General features: G+C 44.5%; 1 protein-coding gene across 1 annotated transcript; it reads right to left on the reverse strand.

Annotated features, from left to right (window-relative positions):
• Positions 1-5,465: 5,465 nt before the first annotated feature.
• On the reverse strand, positions 5,466-15,569 carry rho (rhodopsin). Its single transcript, XM_067395590.1, has 2 exons — positions 15,548-15,569; positions 5,466-6,526 (listed from the first exon to the last, which is right to left on the reverse strand). Exons 1-2 carry the CDS (start codon positions 15,567-15,569, stop codon positions 5,466-5,468), a joined length of 1,083 nt encoding a protein of 360 aa, XP_067251691.1.
• Between the last annotated feature and the right edge of the window lie 1,118 nt (positions 15,570-16,687).

Genomic DNA, 16,687 nt, shown 5'->3' on the forward strand with positions numbered 1-16,687 from the left:
TCTCTTGAAGTTATTTGGTAGTTTTGTGAGAGGCTGAGATTTAAAATGCTACAGAACTTGTTTTTGATTCAGGTGTATTTAAAGGATTAGTTCACCCAAAAATGTAATTTTCATCATTAATTACTCAGCCTCATGTCGTTCCACACCTGTAAGACCTTCTTCAGAACACAAATTAAGATATTTTTAGATGAAATCCAAGAGTTTTTTTTTTTTTTTACCCTTCATTGAAAGCAACGAAATTACCACATTCGATGTCCAGAATTCTTAAAATATTCAACATGACTACAGTGGTTCAACATTAAAGCATTAGTTCACTTTGAAATGAAAATCACCCCAAGCTTTACTCACCCTCAAGCCATCCTATGTGTGTATGACTTTATCTTCCGCCAGACCGTCTTCCGTATTCAGCGTACAAAGAAAGTGTAAAACTCACGTTGACTATTTAAACAATGTTTTTAGTACTTTTCTGGACATTGAATGTGATAATTTCATTGCTTTCAATGAAGGATAAAAAAATTAAGATGAATGAAGGTCTTACGGGTGTGGAACGGCATGAGCGAGAGAAATTAATGACAGAATTTTCTTTTTCAGGTGAACTAACCCTTTAATGTTCAATCAGAAAAAGAACAGAAATGGAATTGACAAAATTATTGACACACACAGTTCAATGGGATTAAGATCTAGACTCATTGCAGGACGCTTTAGACCAGTCCAGTGTTTTGACTTGAACCATTCTAGGGTTCTTTCTGCATATTAAAGGATTAGTTTTCCTGATAATTTACTCTCCTCCATGTCATCCAAGATGTTCATGCCTTTCTTTCTTCAGTGGAAAAGAAATGAAGGTTTTTGAGGAAATCATTCCAGGATTTTCTCCATATAGTGGACTTCACTGGGGTTCAACGGGTTGAAGGTCCAAATGTCAGTTTCAGTGCAGCTTCAAAGAGCTCTACATGATCCCAGACGAGGAATAAGAGTCTCATCTAGAGAAACCATAAGACATTTTCTAAAAAAACGATCATTTGTTTATATAAAGCGTATACATTTACATTTTTTCAAAAATGTCAGATGGTTTCTCTAGATAAGACTCTTATTCCTATATGGAGAAAAATCCTGGAATGTTTTCATCAAAAACCTTCATTTCTTTTCCACTGAAGAAAGAAAGACATGAACATCTTGGATGACATGGAGGAGAGTAAATTATCAGGAAAATTTTATTTGAAAGTGAACTAATCCTTTAAGGATCCTTGACCTGCTGTGAGACCCATGACCTTCGATAGAGGCCTAGCTTTCTAATACTGGGTCTGATACTGTGCTCATGCAGTGAAGATAATCAATGCAAGCGTTGCCTGAACTAAATTTGTGTGTCTATTATGTTAAAATGAAAATGATAAGAGGCAGATTGGTGTTTTATAACATGTTTTGTCTAACATGTTGCTGGCGGTTATAGATACAGAGATGACCGGAGTAGCCAGAGCGAGCCGAGATGTCAGAGATTCAGTTGCAAGTGCACAGATATATTCAATCAGAAAACGGACACCAGCAGAATAAACAGGAGAGTTGTGGGTGCAGATGGTATCCTCAGCAGCGCAGGGACTACAATGGGCAGCTGCATGAGGTCCAATGAAAACATGATCCGCAAATGACCGGCAGTAACATCCACCGAGGCAGGAAGTCCAGAACAGCAGGAACACTGGGGCACAGCACACGGGACACAGGAGAAACTGAACAAAGAACAAAAGTGAGCAAACGCAAGGATCCAACAGAGAATGAACAAACACACTCCATATAAAGCGCCGCTGAACCTGATCGCTAATGCATGCTGGGCATGTGACCTCACACACACACACAAACACAACAGACAAGGAAAAACCCACAGACCTGCGAACCGTGACACGAGGGACGTCATCAAGATTGCTGCTGTTGCATTTTGCAGATAATGTAGAATTACCAAACTTTGCGTACTTGGTATTGAGAAACACCCAACTCACCTGTTCACCACTCATTTTCACCAGCTGTTAACTCTTTTGTTTTATATATAACTACAGTATATATGTATTGAAATGTGTTTTGATGTATGTTTCTATCTTTTATTTCCCCTATTCCACTGTATTTTATATTTATGTTCTTGTAGCCTGGTCTCATAGGTACACTCTAAAAAATGCTGGGTTAAAAACAACCCAAGTTGGGTTGAAAATGGACAAACCCAGCAATTGGGTTGTTTTAACCCAGTGGTTGGGTTAAATGTTTGGCCAACATGCTGGGTAGTTTTATTTAACTCAACTGTTGTATAAAAATTACTGTATTGCTTGCTTAAAATGAACCCAAAATATGCTGGAAATTAACATTTATTAATATGTTTAATAAATGAGCATTTATTAATAAGATAATGAATAATAATAAACATTAATTAAATTGCTTATTAATAAAAGTACACCTTTTGATTATTATTGTTGCCTCTATTAATTGTGTCTGATTTTTAAGGGGATTCATTTTAAGCCAGACATATAGTCATTTTTAATCAGTAGTTGGGTTAAATAAGACTACCCAGCAGGTTGGGCAAACACTGGGTTAAAACAACCCAATTGCTGGGTTTGTCCATTTTCAACCCAACTTGGGTTGTTTTTAACCAAACATTTTTTAGTGTATTAATTAATAACTTGCAAAGACTCAAAATGTACATGTGTGCATGTTTAGAAAGGTGCGAAATGTACAATGTTCACGTATTTTTAGCACTAAAACATAAAAATTCTTATGCTTTTACAGCAGAAAAACATTAAATGTTTACAAAACTTTCATGTCATAAAGAAATGCTAAAGATCCCTAAACCCCATCGCGAACTAAACATACCCATTTTATACAGAATGTTAAAGGAATAAAACATAAATGTGTAGGAAAATGACAATTTTAGTAAAAAAATATACCATTAAAACAATATGTTGAGCCACTAATCCTACACCTACCCCTAAACCTACTCATAACAATTTCTTAAAATGGTAACACTTTATTTTACACTGCCGTATTTACACATTACTACATGTACTTACTATAGTAATAACAGTAAATTATGCATAATTACAAGTAACAAACCGTAACTCTAACTGTAACTCTATAGTAAGTACATGTAGTTGATTAATACTCAGTGCTTATTTGAGTAATTACAATGTAACTACGACACTGTAAAATAAAGTGTAACCCTTAAAACAGAGCAGAATTTAACTTATTAATCCATTAAAATATGAATCCAGCTTCTCTCCAGCGCACTCATTTCAAATGTCAGTCCACTGAAGCAATGAGCGTTCGACATCAGTGCCGTAAACCATGTCGTAAAGCTTCTCGAGGGCGCAACTTTCAAATTTGCATCATAAGGAGCGCGGGCTTTGACTGTGACGGTCGTCGAGAACGAGGATGAAGATATCCGGATAAAGGGCTGCATTTGGATCTGTTCCTAGAGATTTGGAGTACAGCGAACAAATAAAATTGATGTGTTTTGTGATTTTCTGATGTGCTTTGGTGTAACTTATGGATGTATTGTGAGTCTCTGCATAGGAGAAACAAACAGCAAACAAACAAACAAACTATATATTACGAAATGTTAAAACAATTACAGAAATTATACTCATTTTAAGGTTTCAAAGTGTAGTTAACATTATGAAATCCTCCGAAACGAGTTTGCAGCACAAGTCAGGAACAGAAATGTTATTTCATATTAGGTCGATGAAGTGCATTCAATAAATTCGACTTAAAACATGTATTCAACAACTGAATACAACAGATTTAAAACATTAATGCCACGATTTTAATATTAATTAATTCACACTTGGATACGTAAATGATTTAAGTTTTATTGCTGTTAATACGTAATGTTGTACAGTTTTGTGTGTATGAAAACGTAAATAAATGTACGTGTGGTAGAAACACACTTTATGTAAAAATACACACGTATTCTCATGAGATCACGTTGGTTCTTGTAAAGCGCTTTGAGGTGCAACTTTAAAGATGCTATAAAACAAAGTTTTTTATTATTATAAACACATGCTCAAACTAACCTTTGCACATCATTTTCTGCTTGCGAGTCGAGTTTTCCTTTGTAAAGCAGATTGTGTTTGTTGCAAAATGTTGGATTTGTGTGTTTAATTATGACACAATATTAGCTCCATAGACATTCGCTCTTTTGTCCTTGCTCACTGCAGCACACACACACATACACAAATGGATCCTTTTCTCTTTTCACACTTGTTGAATACAGGATTATTATACTAGCTTTATACTCACCACAGCAGAGTTTAGTTTAAAAGTAAACTAGAATCGCGTGTCATCTAGAAGGCGCCAATAATATTGTCCAGGACATTTTAGGATTTCTCTCCTGAAATGGTGTAAATGATTTAGATTTTTTTTCAGGATTTGTTCAACTGCACACCAAAGACATACATGATAACCAAAATATGTTTTAATGTCAACATTTGAGGATGATCTGATGCAAGCGTGGCGATATTTTTCGCCAGCACTGATATGATACTCATGATGACTACTAATCCCATCGTCAGCGATGTTCCCCGGAAGGTGTTCTCGAAGTAAGCAACATCCCGAAGGCTCAAATGTTGTTGCGCAACTAAGGCTGTGTGCTTGTGTTCCAGTGAAAGGCAAACTATAGATAATCTATTTTCACCACTCTGACCTAGAGCAGGATTATCGCATCAGTTCTGATCCTAGCTAATTCATCCATACATATCTGTCAAATCATCCTTCATAAAGCCTTTAATCCAAGGTGACAGTGAGGTATTGAACAACACATTGAGCCTGTTATCCATATTTATGCTGCTCTAAATTGTTCAATTCTAGTTCTTGTGTGTGTGTAGTAATGACCTCCAGTGTTTTAATTGGTTTGAAACTTTGCAGTATTGCGCTGATGTCGGTTAAAAAGAATATATCAAAATGCTGAAAACAGCAGCGGTGGGAACATATACATCACATTAAAGCTCTCATCAGAAATCAGCATTGTTTATTCAATTTAAAATGCTATTTTGACATTTCGTTAACATCACAGCTCAATCAAAACATGAACAGAGCGATTTCATTTGCAAAGTGCTTTTTATTGTTACGTTGCCTTGAATACATGCCTCTACAATCACAACAAAGCCAGTATAAGGAGTCCAACAGTAAGAGAGTTAAGATATTTTTCCTTTTGCAGCATTTTAGGAAGAAAAACAAAAAGAATCTTATGCACCATTACGCTGGACTCGCTGGATGTACTGAAACTGGGACATGGTCTGTCCTCTCTCAAAACTGTCTTTTGGTTGAACCAATTGGGTTTTGTAAAAATACAAAAAGGAAAACTGACAGACAATTTTTTTCTGCAAGTGGTAGCGGTCGCTCGTTTCCCTGGGCTGAACACTTCGTGGTCTCTGTGTCGGTCGCCGTCGATGCCCAGTGCACGTCGCTGCTTAGAGTGTGTCGTGTGCGCGAGTTTACGCCGGGGCCACGGAAGACACGGACGAAGCCTCGGTCTTGGACGCGGTAGTGGAGGCGCCCTCTTCCTCCTCGAAGGGGTTCTTGCCGCAGCACAGGGTGGTGATCATGCAGTGACGGAACTGCTTGTTCATGCAGATGTAGATGACCGGGTTGTAGACAGCAGAGGTCTTGGCAAAGAAAGCTGGTATTGTCATGAAGACGGGTCCAAAACTGCTTCCCTTGTGGGTGAAGATGTACCAGGCCGTACTGGCATAGGGGGTCCAACAAATCAAGTAGGCGAAGCCCATGAGGATGACCATGCGGGTGACCTCGCGCTCAGCCCTCTGCGTGGTCTCGGACTCCTGCTGCTGGGCAGCGGCATCTTTGACGGCGCAGACGAGGCGGCCATAGCAGAAGAAGATCACAACGAAGGGAATGAAGGCATGGACGCAAAACATGTAGATGACGAAGGACTCGTTGTTGAAGCCCTCGGCACGAGTGTAGTAGTCGATTCCGCATGAGCACTGCATGCCCTCGGGGATGTAACGGGACCAGCCGACTAGGGGAGGCACGGCGCAGGAGCATGCCATGAACCACGTGAAGACGACGCCGATGATGGCGTGGTTCTCCCCGAAGCGGAAGTTGCTGATGGGCTTACAGACGACGAGCCACCTCTCGATGGCCAGCGTGACAATGGACCAGAGTGCCATTTCACCACCCAGGGTCGCGAAGAAGCCTTCGAGGTTGCAGCCGAGGCGTCCGAACACGAAGTAGCCATGCAACGAGGTGTACATCGTTGTGGTGAAGCCACCGAACACCATGAAGAGGTCGGCAACGGCGAGGTTCAGCAGACTGTAGTTGAGGGGTGTGCGCAGCTTCTTGTGCTCGAGGGTGACATACAGAGTGAGGAAATTGATGGGGAAGCCGGTGAGAATGAGGAAGAACATGTAAGCGGCCAGGCAGGCAAACGCCCATGGTGCCACCAGGTAGTACTGGGGATATTCGTACGGGCTCCTAACAACGCCAGTCTCATTGGACATAGGCACGTAGAAGAACGGTCCCTCTGTACCATTCATGGCTGCGGTTGGGTGTTGTGGTCAGCCCCTTCTGCTGTAGTCTTTAGATGGCTTGGCAGGAATGTAGAGAAACGAGGCAGGACCGTGCTACGACTTGATGGGGCACTCATACATCTCGCTTTATAGAGACTCGCTTGGGATTAACTGATGTTTCCAGGCTGTCAGCATGAGTCTATTTAGGCCAGAGCTAATAAAATAATCCCTTCCATCATTGCACTGCATATCTGGCAACTTATCATGTTATTAAGGTTGTACCTGACCAGCAGGTGACCGGTGATGATAAAAAAATAAATAATAAAAACTGGCCCTGTTGGGTCGCACCATGCAAGTAACCATGTGGAGGCCCATAAAAATGCATTGAAGTATTTGAATTAGACAACAAAATATCAAACCAACAGGGTTTTTTTTTTTAAGGGAGCACAAGCAGATTTTAAGCAAAACATTTGACTAAAGTAAGTGTGTTTGATTTGAAATCACACAATACGCAAGCTATTCAACACTTTCTTGTTGTCAAACCACAAAACGTTCAGTGTGATTACCTGTGGTGCTTTAGTACTAACAAGGGATGCGGTGACACTTTATATAAGGTGGCCTTAATGTACTTAAATCACAAAATAAGTACAATGTACTTACCGTGTTCATATTATATCCCAGGGAAAAAAAAAAAAAAGAGTAGATTCTATTTTCGTGCACTAATTTTGTACTTAATATACTAAAAATTCTTCTTTAGTATGTCTTAAGATAATCTTAAGAACATCTAAGTGTGCTCAACACTTTAAAAATATATTTAGTTACCACTTATAGTACTCTTGAACCCATAGTGTACTACAAGTGATAACTAAATATATTTTTTAAATACAGAGATAGTATATTAAAAGCACATTTAAGTTCATATTTCATGCTGTCTCAAAATAGCACAGTTAGATGTTCTTAGGATTATCTTTAAAAGTACTAAAGAAGAATTTTTAGTATATTAAGCACAAAATTAGTGCGTGAAAACTGACTTTTTTTTTCACCCGGGATTGCAATACACTTGTGCTGCTATTGAGGTGGATAAGGGTAAGGTTAGGACGGATTTGGTGGTATGGGTCGGATTAAGGGTGGGTTAAGCTGTAATGAATGGGTCAACAGCGTAATTATAAATGTAATTACAAAAATGAATTACAGATATTATTACAATCAGGTATTTTTTAGTTCAATGTAAAAACATGTATGTACAGAAAAAGTGCATTATATCAAAATGTAAGTACATAGTAGTAAAGGCCACCTAATATAAAGTGGGACCAAGTATGCTGGGATAATGTAAGGTAAATAACTGAACCAAGGAGAACCAAAGAAAAGTGAAATGCTGAGGTCTAGCTTTACACCTTAACAATGCTATTGCAGAATATATTGTTCTTGATACTTCAAGGTAAAGATTTTTAGCTAGCTTGTGTTCCCTGCGAAGTGAGCTCATGACTTTTTAGGATGTTACTGGCATTCATTACCACTTAAAGGGTTAGTTCACCCAAATGAAAATCCTGTCATTAATTACTCACCCTCATGTCGTTCTACACCCGTAAGACCTTCGTTCATCTTCAGAACACAAATTAAGATATTTTTGATGAAATCCGATGGCTCAGTGAGGCCTGAGCAATGACATTTCCTCTCTCAAGATCCATTAATGTACTAAAAACATATTTAAATCAGTTCATGTGAGTACAGTGGTTCAATATTAATATTATAAAGTGACGAGAATATTTTGGTGCGCCAAAAAAATAAAATAACGACTTGTATGGTGATGGCTGATTTCAAAACACTGCTTCAGGAAGCTTCGGAGCGTTATGAATCTTTTGTGTCGAATCAGCAGTTCGGAGCGCCAAAGTCACGTGATTTCAGCAGTTTGACACGCGATCAGAATCATGATTCGACACAAAAGATTCATAACGCTCCGAAGCTTCCTGAAGCAGTGTTTTGAAATCGTCCATCACTATATAAGTCGTTATTTTATTTTTTTTGGCACACCAAAAATATTCTCGTGGCTTTATAATATTAATATTGAACCACTGTACTCACATGAACTGATTTAAATATGTTTTTAGTACATTAATGGATCTTGAGAGAGGAAATGTCATTGCTCAGGCCTCACTGAGCCATCGGATTTCATCAAAAATATCTTAATTTGTGTTCTGAAGATGAACGAAGGTCTTACGGGTGTGGAAAGACACGAGGGAGAGTAATTAATGACATTTTTGGGTGAACTAACCCTTTAAGCTCAAAGTGTTGTAAGTCTCTTTAGCAACTCTTCTTAGCAACATTTTATTGTGATAGTCCACTTTTGACATTCTAATTACTATAAATGATTTTGCAACTACTTTTTGTCAACTTTTTCCCCTAACTCTACTCTAACGGGAGTAGTAGTTGCAAAGTCACTTATTGTACTATAAGAATATTGGAATAAAGTAACCCTGCTCTTATTAATCAACCAAATGTGACAAATCAAGTTTAAACAAGTACATTAATTCAAGAATAAGAAATTCTCCTTTTTCATTCAGGATATTAAAGCCAGTGCATTAAACACGAGAAAACTTGTTGTAAAACGTATTTGTATTTTGTGTGGTGTCAGGTGTACCCTTGGCACTTTGAAATGCCTGGGTAGACATGCTCAAGGCTCAGCATATTTCACACAGGTGGGTTTATTGAAGAGGATTTACGGATTACAGGAGAGTTACTCTACAATGAGAAGCCTTAAGCCCATTAGCTGCTCACTAGTCTGTTTGCAATCCACACTGCATTGGCTGCAGGGGAAAGAGGGAAAGGGGAATTATTCCTAATTGGTGAGTATAGTCTCTCTCAACGTCCTGTGCAATAATCTACAAATATTTCAACATAAATACATTCACACAATCTGAAGTACTAAATATGAACAAAAATGTTTTGCCAGTAAATTTAGTGTGTCTACACTTGCGAGTTCAGTTTAGATTTTACACACTTTACTCCAAACATCTCTATTTAAAATTAAATCCTTCATTTTCAGGCCCACCTGAAAGGACATCATATATCTGGGCAGTAACTGTATGTTGGAAACCAGTTTACAAAAGCACAATGTTTTGAAACTCGTTTTCAAATTGAATTGACACATGTTTTACCCTGCTCAATATACTATAGTAGTTTTATGTATATTGGAGTTTTAAAAATTGGTGTACATGTTGTCGTGGGCATTTTATTCCTCTTCTGTTTTAATGTGTGTATGTCTCAGTACACCTTACCCACCTCACTAAAATAATAATAACACTTTAGTAAACCTTTTTTTAAGCAAAGATTAAGCGTTGCAACCATCATATAAAAAAACTCATGCCATCGTACAATACTCGGTTCCCTTAGATACGAAACAATTACTGCATCGTTTGCAAGACGCTACAGGTAAAAAACGTCTCGGGTTACGAGTGTAACCCTTGTTCCCTGAGTAAGGGAACGAGACGCTACGTCGGATGACGTGATGGGAACCCTCTGTATTTTTGTGTTCGTGAAGCACCTCTGTATCCAACCAATGAAAAGACGCGACGTCAGAGGCGGGTGACGTCACGGATCAGGAAGCTATAAAGCACACCTGAACACAAAGCACGCCAGCTTCTGTAGGTTGTCTGAAGCAAGCGCACCAGGTATGCAGGAGATACGGCCACGTGACGTAGCGTCTCGTTCCCTTACTCAGGGAACAAGGGTTACACTCGTAACCCGAGACGTTCCCTTTCGTGGGAACTATCGACGCTACGTCGGATGACGTGATGGGAACGCAATCCCAACTACGCCGTCTCTCCAAGTGTCTGGCTGCTATCTTGTAGCACCCTGGCCCCCGGAGTGATATTAAGGTGAAGATTGTAAAATCTGATAAAGGTGTGCTGGGATGACCATCCAGCCGCACCACAAATGTCGTCCATAGAGACACCAGATAGAAGAGCTCTGGACGCGGCCATACCTCTCGTGGAGTGAGCCCGCACCATCAAAGGACACGGGCGCCCCACCGTCTCATATGCAAGTGAGATGGCCTCGACCACCCACTTGCTCATCCGCTGTTTAGATGCTGGGCCCCCCTTCTTAGGGGACCCATAACACACAAACAATTGTTCTGTTTTTCTCCACAGGGCAGCTCTGTGGACATACGCATCTAATGCTCTTACAGGGCAAAGCAGATTCTTCCTTTCCTGATCCAAGTTTGCAAAAGGAGGCGGGCAGAAAGCCTCAAGTACAATGGGGCCTGGGACCCTCGTCGGAACCTTTGGAACATAGCCCGGCCTGGTATGCAAAAAGGCTTTCACCATACCAGGCGCAAACTCAAGACAAGATGGAGCTATTGACAGCGCTTGTAAATCACCAATTCTCTTCAAAGAAGAGACGGCCAAGAGAAAGATAGTTTTAAGTGTCAGGAATTTGTCTGACACCTCCTCTATTGGCTCGAAGGGAGCCTCAGCCAGCCCTTGGAGCACAATAGTGAGGTCCCAGGTCGGGGTCTTTGTGCGCACCACAGGCCTCAACCTGAGTGCACCACGGAGGAAGCGTACTACTAGAGGGTCTCGACCCAGCGAGGAGCCCCCTACAGGAATATGATGAGCCGAAATAGCGGCCACATATACTTTCAGCGTGGAAGGGGTTAAACCTTCCGAGAACTTTTCCTGAAGGAACCGAAGCACGTCTGAGACTGAAGAATGGACCGGGTCCAAATTATGTTGTTCACACCACACAGAGAACAATTTCCATTTGTATAAGTACAACTTCCTCGTGGAGGGAGCTCTGGAATGAAGGATGGTCTCCACAACCTCAGTTGGGAGACCAGATCCTATGAGCCTTGCCCCCTCAGGGGCCAGGCCCACAGTTTCCACATTTCTGGGCGGGGATGGAGAATCGTGCCGCCCACTTGAGACAGGAGATCCTGCCTGAGGGGAAGCTCTAAGGGAGAGCCGTGCAGAAGAGACATTATGTCCGAAAACCATATTCTGGTCGGCCAGTAAGGGGCCACCAATATTAGGTCGACCTTCTCCTGGCGAACCTTTTCCAGAACTCCCGGGAGCATTGAGACTGGGGGAAATGCATACAGACGTAGCCTCGGCCACGTCTGTAGCATGGCATCCAGCCCTAGAGGTGCTGGGTGTTGAAGTGAGTACCACAGAGGACACTGAGCTGACTCCTCTGTGGCAAAAAGATCGACTTGAGCTCGACCGAAAGTTTTCCATATTAACTCCACCACCTTGGTGTGGAGTTTCCATTCCCCCGATCTCGCGCCCTGCCTCGACAGGGCGTCCGCTCCCACATTCAACCGCCCGGGGATGTAGGCTGCTCTCAGCGAGAGGAGCTTTCCCTGGGACCAGAGGAGGATGCGACTGGCCAACTTTGATAATGGGCGAGACCGCAAACCCCCTGATGGTTGATATACGAGACCACCGTAGTGTTGTCCGTTCGGACCAGCACATGATGGTCTCTCAGGTCGGGGAGGAAGTGTTTCAGTGCAAGAAGCACCGCCATCATCTCCAGCCGATTTATGTGCCAGGAGAGCTGATGGTCCTCCCAAAGACCCTGAGCCGAGCGACCACTCATGATCGCCCCCCAGCCCGTGAGGGAAGCATCTGTCGTAAGCATTACACGACGACCAGAAGTCCCCAGCACGGGTCCCTGGGTTAGGAACCAAGGCTTCTTCCACATGACCAGAGCACGAAGGCATCGCCGCGTGACTTTGATCATGCGAAAAGGATTTCCCCTCGGGGAAAACCCCTTGGTCCTGAGCCACCACTGTAAGGGTCTCATGTGCAGGAGGCCAAAAGTAATGACGTTGGACGCAGCTGCCATCAGACCCAACAGTCTCTGACACTGTTTTACAGTGAGTGACTGGCCTAATTTCACCCCTTTCACGGCCCCGAGAATGGAACTCACACGAGCAGGGGACAACTGCGCCTGCATCGTGGTGGAATCCCAGATTACACCTAAATAGTTTGCAACCTGACTTGGGACCAGCACACTCTTTTTGGCGTTGAGCCTCAGCCCAAGCCTTTTCATGTGCGACAGAACAACATCTCGATGTTGAACTGCCAATTGTTCTGTTTGAGCTAGTATCAACCAATCGTCGATATAGTTCAGCACGCGGATGCCCTGGAGTCTCAGCGGAGCCAGTGCTGCATCCACGCACTTCGTGAACGTGCGGGGTGAGAGGGATAGGCCGAACGGAAGAACCCTGTATTGGTAAGCTTCGCCCCCGAAAGCAAACCTGAGGAACTTCCTGTGTGAAGGATGGATGGATACATGAAAGTATGCGTCTTTCAGATCTATCGCTACAAACCAGTCCTCGGACCTGATCTGAGGGATGATCTGTCTGAGTGTAAGCATTTTGAACTTCAACTTCCTTACTGATCGATTTAACACACGTAAATCTATGATCGGACGCAACCCTCCATCCTTCTTCGGAACAATGAAGTAGCGGCTGTAAAAGCCCGACATTTTGCTGGGAGGGGAAACCCTTTCTATAGCCCCTTTTTGCAAAAGCGTCGTTACTTCTTGCTCCATCACCAGAGACTGCTCTGGGGTTACCACCGTAGGAAGCACCCCATTGAACTTGGGCGGTCGTGAACCGAACTGAATTCTGTAGCCCTGTTCTACCATGAGCAGTACCCACTTCGAAACATTCGGGAGATTTTTCCACTCTTCCAAATATTCTACTAAGGGAACCAGTCTCTCGAGACTGGTCTCTGGTGTTTTTTGAGCACTTGGCTCGTCCATCTGACGCGGCGCACCGGCAGACAGGCGAATCACGTGCTGGCCAACCCTCCTCGGAGGATCGGCGGAGACCGCTGTGCCCTGACGCACGCTGGGTGGCAGGGTTGACAGGACGGTCCCCTGAGGGCACCGGGAGGGACCCGATATCCGAATCCCCCCGGAGGGGGCTGCCCTCGAGAGATCCTGCACTATAAAGGTCAGGACCTCTTCTTTGAAGCCTTCCGGGAGATAATGACGGTCCTCAGATCCGTCCTACCTCCGGAAGGCTTCGCCTGTGCCACCCGCCCCGGCCCCCCAAATCTTTGTGGGGGAGCGCGGGAGGCGACACTGGCTCTTTGTTGCACCCTGTGTGCTGAGGAGCTGGCTGTCGGCCGAGGCTGCTCCCGCCCAGCAGCCACCGGGGGATGAGAGCGGCGGGGAATAATTTTAGAAAATGCCGCTGTCTGCTTTCGTGTCTCCTGAAACCTGTCGACGACAGTTGACACTGCGTCGCCGAACAGGCCATCAGGAGACAGCGGCGCGTCCATGAGAACATTTTTATCTCTCTCCTTGATGTCTGAGAGGTTGAGCCAGAGATGCCTCTCCGTGGCCACCAGGGCTGCCATAGAGCGGCCGATGGATTTGGCCGTCTCCTTGGTGGCCCGGAGAGCTAAATCTGTTGCCTTTCTGAGCTCGTGAATAGCCTCAAAGGACGCTTCCCCAGTGTCATCAATTTCCCCCAGCAGGTCGGCTTGGTATGCCTGTAAGATAGACATGGTATGAAGGCATGCCGCCGCCTGACCTGCCGCCGAATAAGCCTTGCCCACCAAGCTGGAAGTTGTCTTTAGGGGCTTGGTGGGCAGCGTCGGGGTCTTAAGGGACGATGTGGGCTCGGGTGAGAGATGGCTCGCGAGCGTCTCCTCGACCCGAGGCATCGCCCCATAGCCGTGACGTTTCAGCCCAACTATATTGCTATATAGTGACGTCTGCGGGCTGTACAGTCTGTATTGTACTGGCCTCTTCCACGACCTCGACACCTCGGTGTGGAGGTCGGGAAAACGGCAGACCCCGGCGCTGAGGTAGTGACCGCGCGGGAAGAAACCTTTCATCAAGCTTACTTTTTGGTTTATTTTCAGCTTTTTCCGCGGGCCAGTCGATTTTTAACTTTTCTACTGCCCTGGTCACTACCTCTAATAGCTCCTCATAAGCAGGGGATGAGGATGGCGGTTCCTCATCGACGCTCTCCACATCAACCTCCTCGGAGGAAGATATGTTAAGCATCGGTGCCTCTCTTCGGGGGGAAGAAACCGCTACGCGTGCTTCCGCCACCAAAGAAGAGACACTGGGTCTAGCAGGTAAGGGAAGCGATAGGGCAGTGCCCGTCTCTTCCCCCTCTGCTAGATCCATCTGTGAACCCCACGAGTGCAGCCTTCGCTGTGCCTCGGCAACAGCGGGACCAGACCCGCGGGGAACACTCGCCTCGGCGCCCTCCTCAAAGAGCGCCCGGCGAGATCGCAGCACTCTGAGGGTGAGCTGATCGCAGTGTACACAGACGGCTCCCTCGAGAGCCGCCTGTGCATGCTCAACCCCCAGGCATTTCACACACATGTCGTGTGAATCTCCTGTCACTATGTAGCGTGGACAAGGAGGAGTACACTTTTTAAACTGTTGCTGCTTTTCCGCCATAATGCTTTTTGTCTTATTTTTGTGCTTTGAAACTCTTGTCCTCGGACGAAGAGATCACTGTGTGAATATGTATATATATATATCAGACAGACAACAATAAATAAGACAGACAAGATACAGAGAACGCTTGCTGAAGACAACAGAAGCTGGCGTGCTTTGTGTTCAGGTGTGCTTTATAGCTTCCTGATCCGTGACGTCACCCGCCTCTGACGTCGCGTCTTTTCATTGGTTGGATACAGAGGTGCTTCACGAACACAAAAATACAGAGGGTTCCCATCACGTCATCCGACGTAGCGTCGATAGTTCCCACGAAAGGGAACTCCTGTTTCACTGATTTCTGAAGTCTTTTTCAATCTCGCAGTGATACTGCAATGTCATTGTTCGCGGAGTTGTATGTAAATGAACCAATGACGCCGCGGCAGAACTGCGTGAGTCAATGCTGAGCGAGCCTACTCGAGCCTGCCAAAAGGGGCTGGGTATCGGGCTATATAAGCAGCTGTCTCACCTTGGCAGATTTAATTCAACTGAAGCGATGGCACGAGGCGTCCTGCGAATAGCATGGCAAAATATGCAGTACTCTTTCCGTATCTAAGGGAACTGAGGTTACATCAGTAAATTACGCTGTAATCCTCCCAATCCCATACAGCCTAGGTGCCAGTGGGGCGCATATAGGGAACACAAAATATAGTCATTACCTGGACTTGGTTGGAGCCATATACGGGGATTCATAAGCTGGTCACAATAGTGAGGCTTACGCGTCTGTAATGCAGGAACGTCCAGATTATAAAACCTGACAAATGTGGACGGCGAGGCACAGATTTTGGCGATGAACACGCCACTGGACCATGCCCAAGAAGAGGCCAAGCGCTCCAACACCTAAAGGGCATTGTAGGCCTAAAGAGGAGTAAGCGAGCGCTATAGCATCGACTATCCAACTGGATAAACTGGGCTTTGTGACCTGGAGACCTTTCGTGTGGCCACAGACAAAGAGCTGTTCCGACTGACGAAAAGAGGCGGGACGGTCGATGCAGGTCCTCAGGGCCCTGACGGGACAGAGTAGGTTCAACTCCTGATCAAGGAGGAAGTGCGAAGAGAATGACCATCTGTGCCCTAGAAGGGGTGGATAGGACCTTAGGGACGTATCCATGTCTTGGTTTCAGGATGACTTTGGAGTCGTTAGGCCCAGACAGGAGGGGCTCACAGAGAGCGCCCCTCTCGCTTAACCAATGCCAAGGCTAGCAATAAGGCAGTTTTTAGCAATGGGGCTTAAGTCGACAGTCTGGAGTGGTTTAAAGGGAGGGCCTCTAAGGCCTCTAAGAACCAAGGATAGGTCCCAGGTGGGACCCGTGAAGGGACAAGGAGGGTTCAGCCCCCTGGACTCTTTCAGGAAGTGAACAACGAGGTTGTTCCTCCCTACTGACTGCCCTGCTACAGGAGCATAGGAATCTATTCATTAAGACTTGAAGGAAGAACAATATCTGGGATATGTCACAAGTAAATGGGTCTTCGCCCCGGGCTGTGCACCAGGCAGCAAAGACAGACCATTTAACGGTGTAGAGACATCTAGTTGACGGAGCTCTTGCTTGTGAGGTGGTGCCTAGTGGAGCGTGATCGCTGCCGGGGCTCTGGTTGTGGCGTGGGCTGAGTGGCTGGCAGCGTAGCTTTGGGTGGCTGCTGAACTGACGCAGGTTTGGGGCGGCTCAAAGTAGAGGAGCTGGAGCGCTTTGGCAGAAAGTGTCGGATGGCCTGGGACGACTTTT

Source organism: Chanodichthys erythropterus, chromosome 9, assembly GCF_024489055.1.
Source record: "Chanodichthys erythropterus isolate Z2021 chromosome 9, ASM2448905v1, whole genome shotgun sequence".
NCBI lineage: Eukaryota > Metazoa > Chordata > Actinopteri > Cypriniformes > Xenocyprididae > Chanodichthys > Chanodichthys erythropterus.

Coding starts and splice junctions, on each gene's coding strand:
- rho (XM_067395590.1), bottom strand. CDS start 15,569: ATGGGATTGGGAGGATTACAGC. Junction 6,527..15,547: donor GGGATTGGGAGGATTACAGC/GTAATTTACTGA, acceptor ACCCAACCGCAG/CCATGAATGGTACAGAGGGA.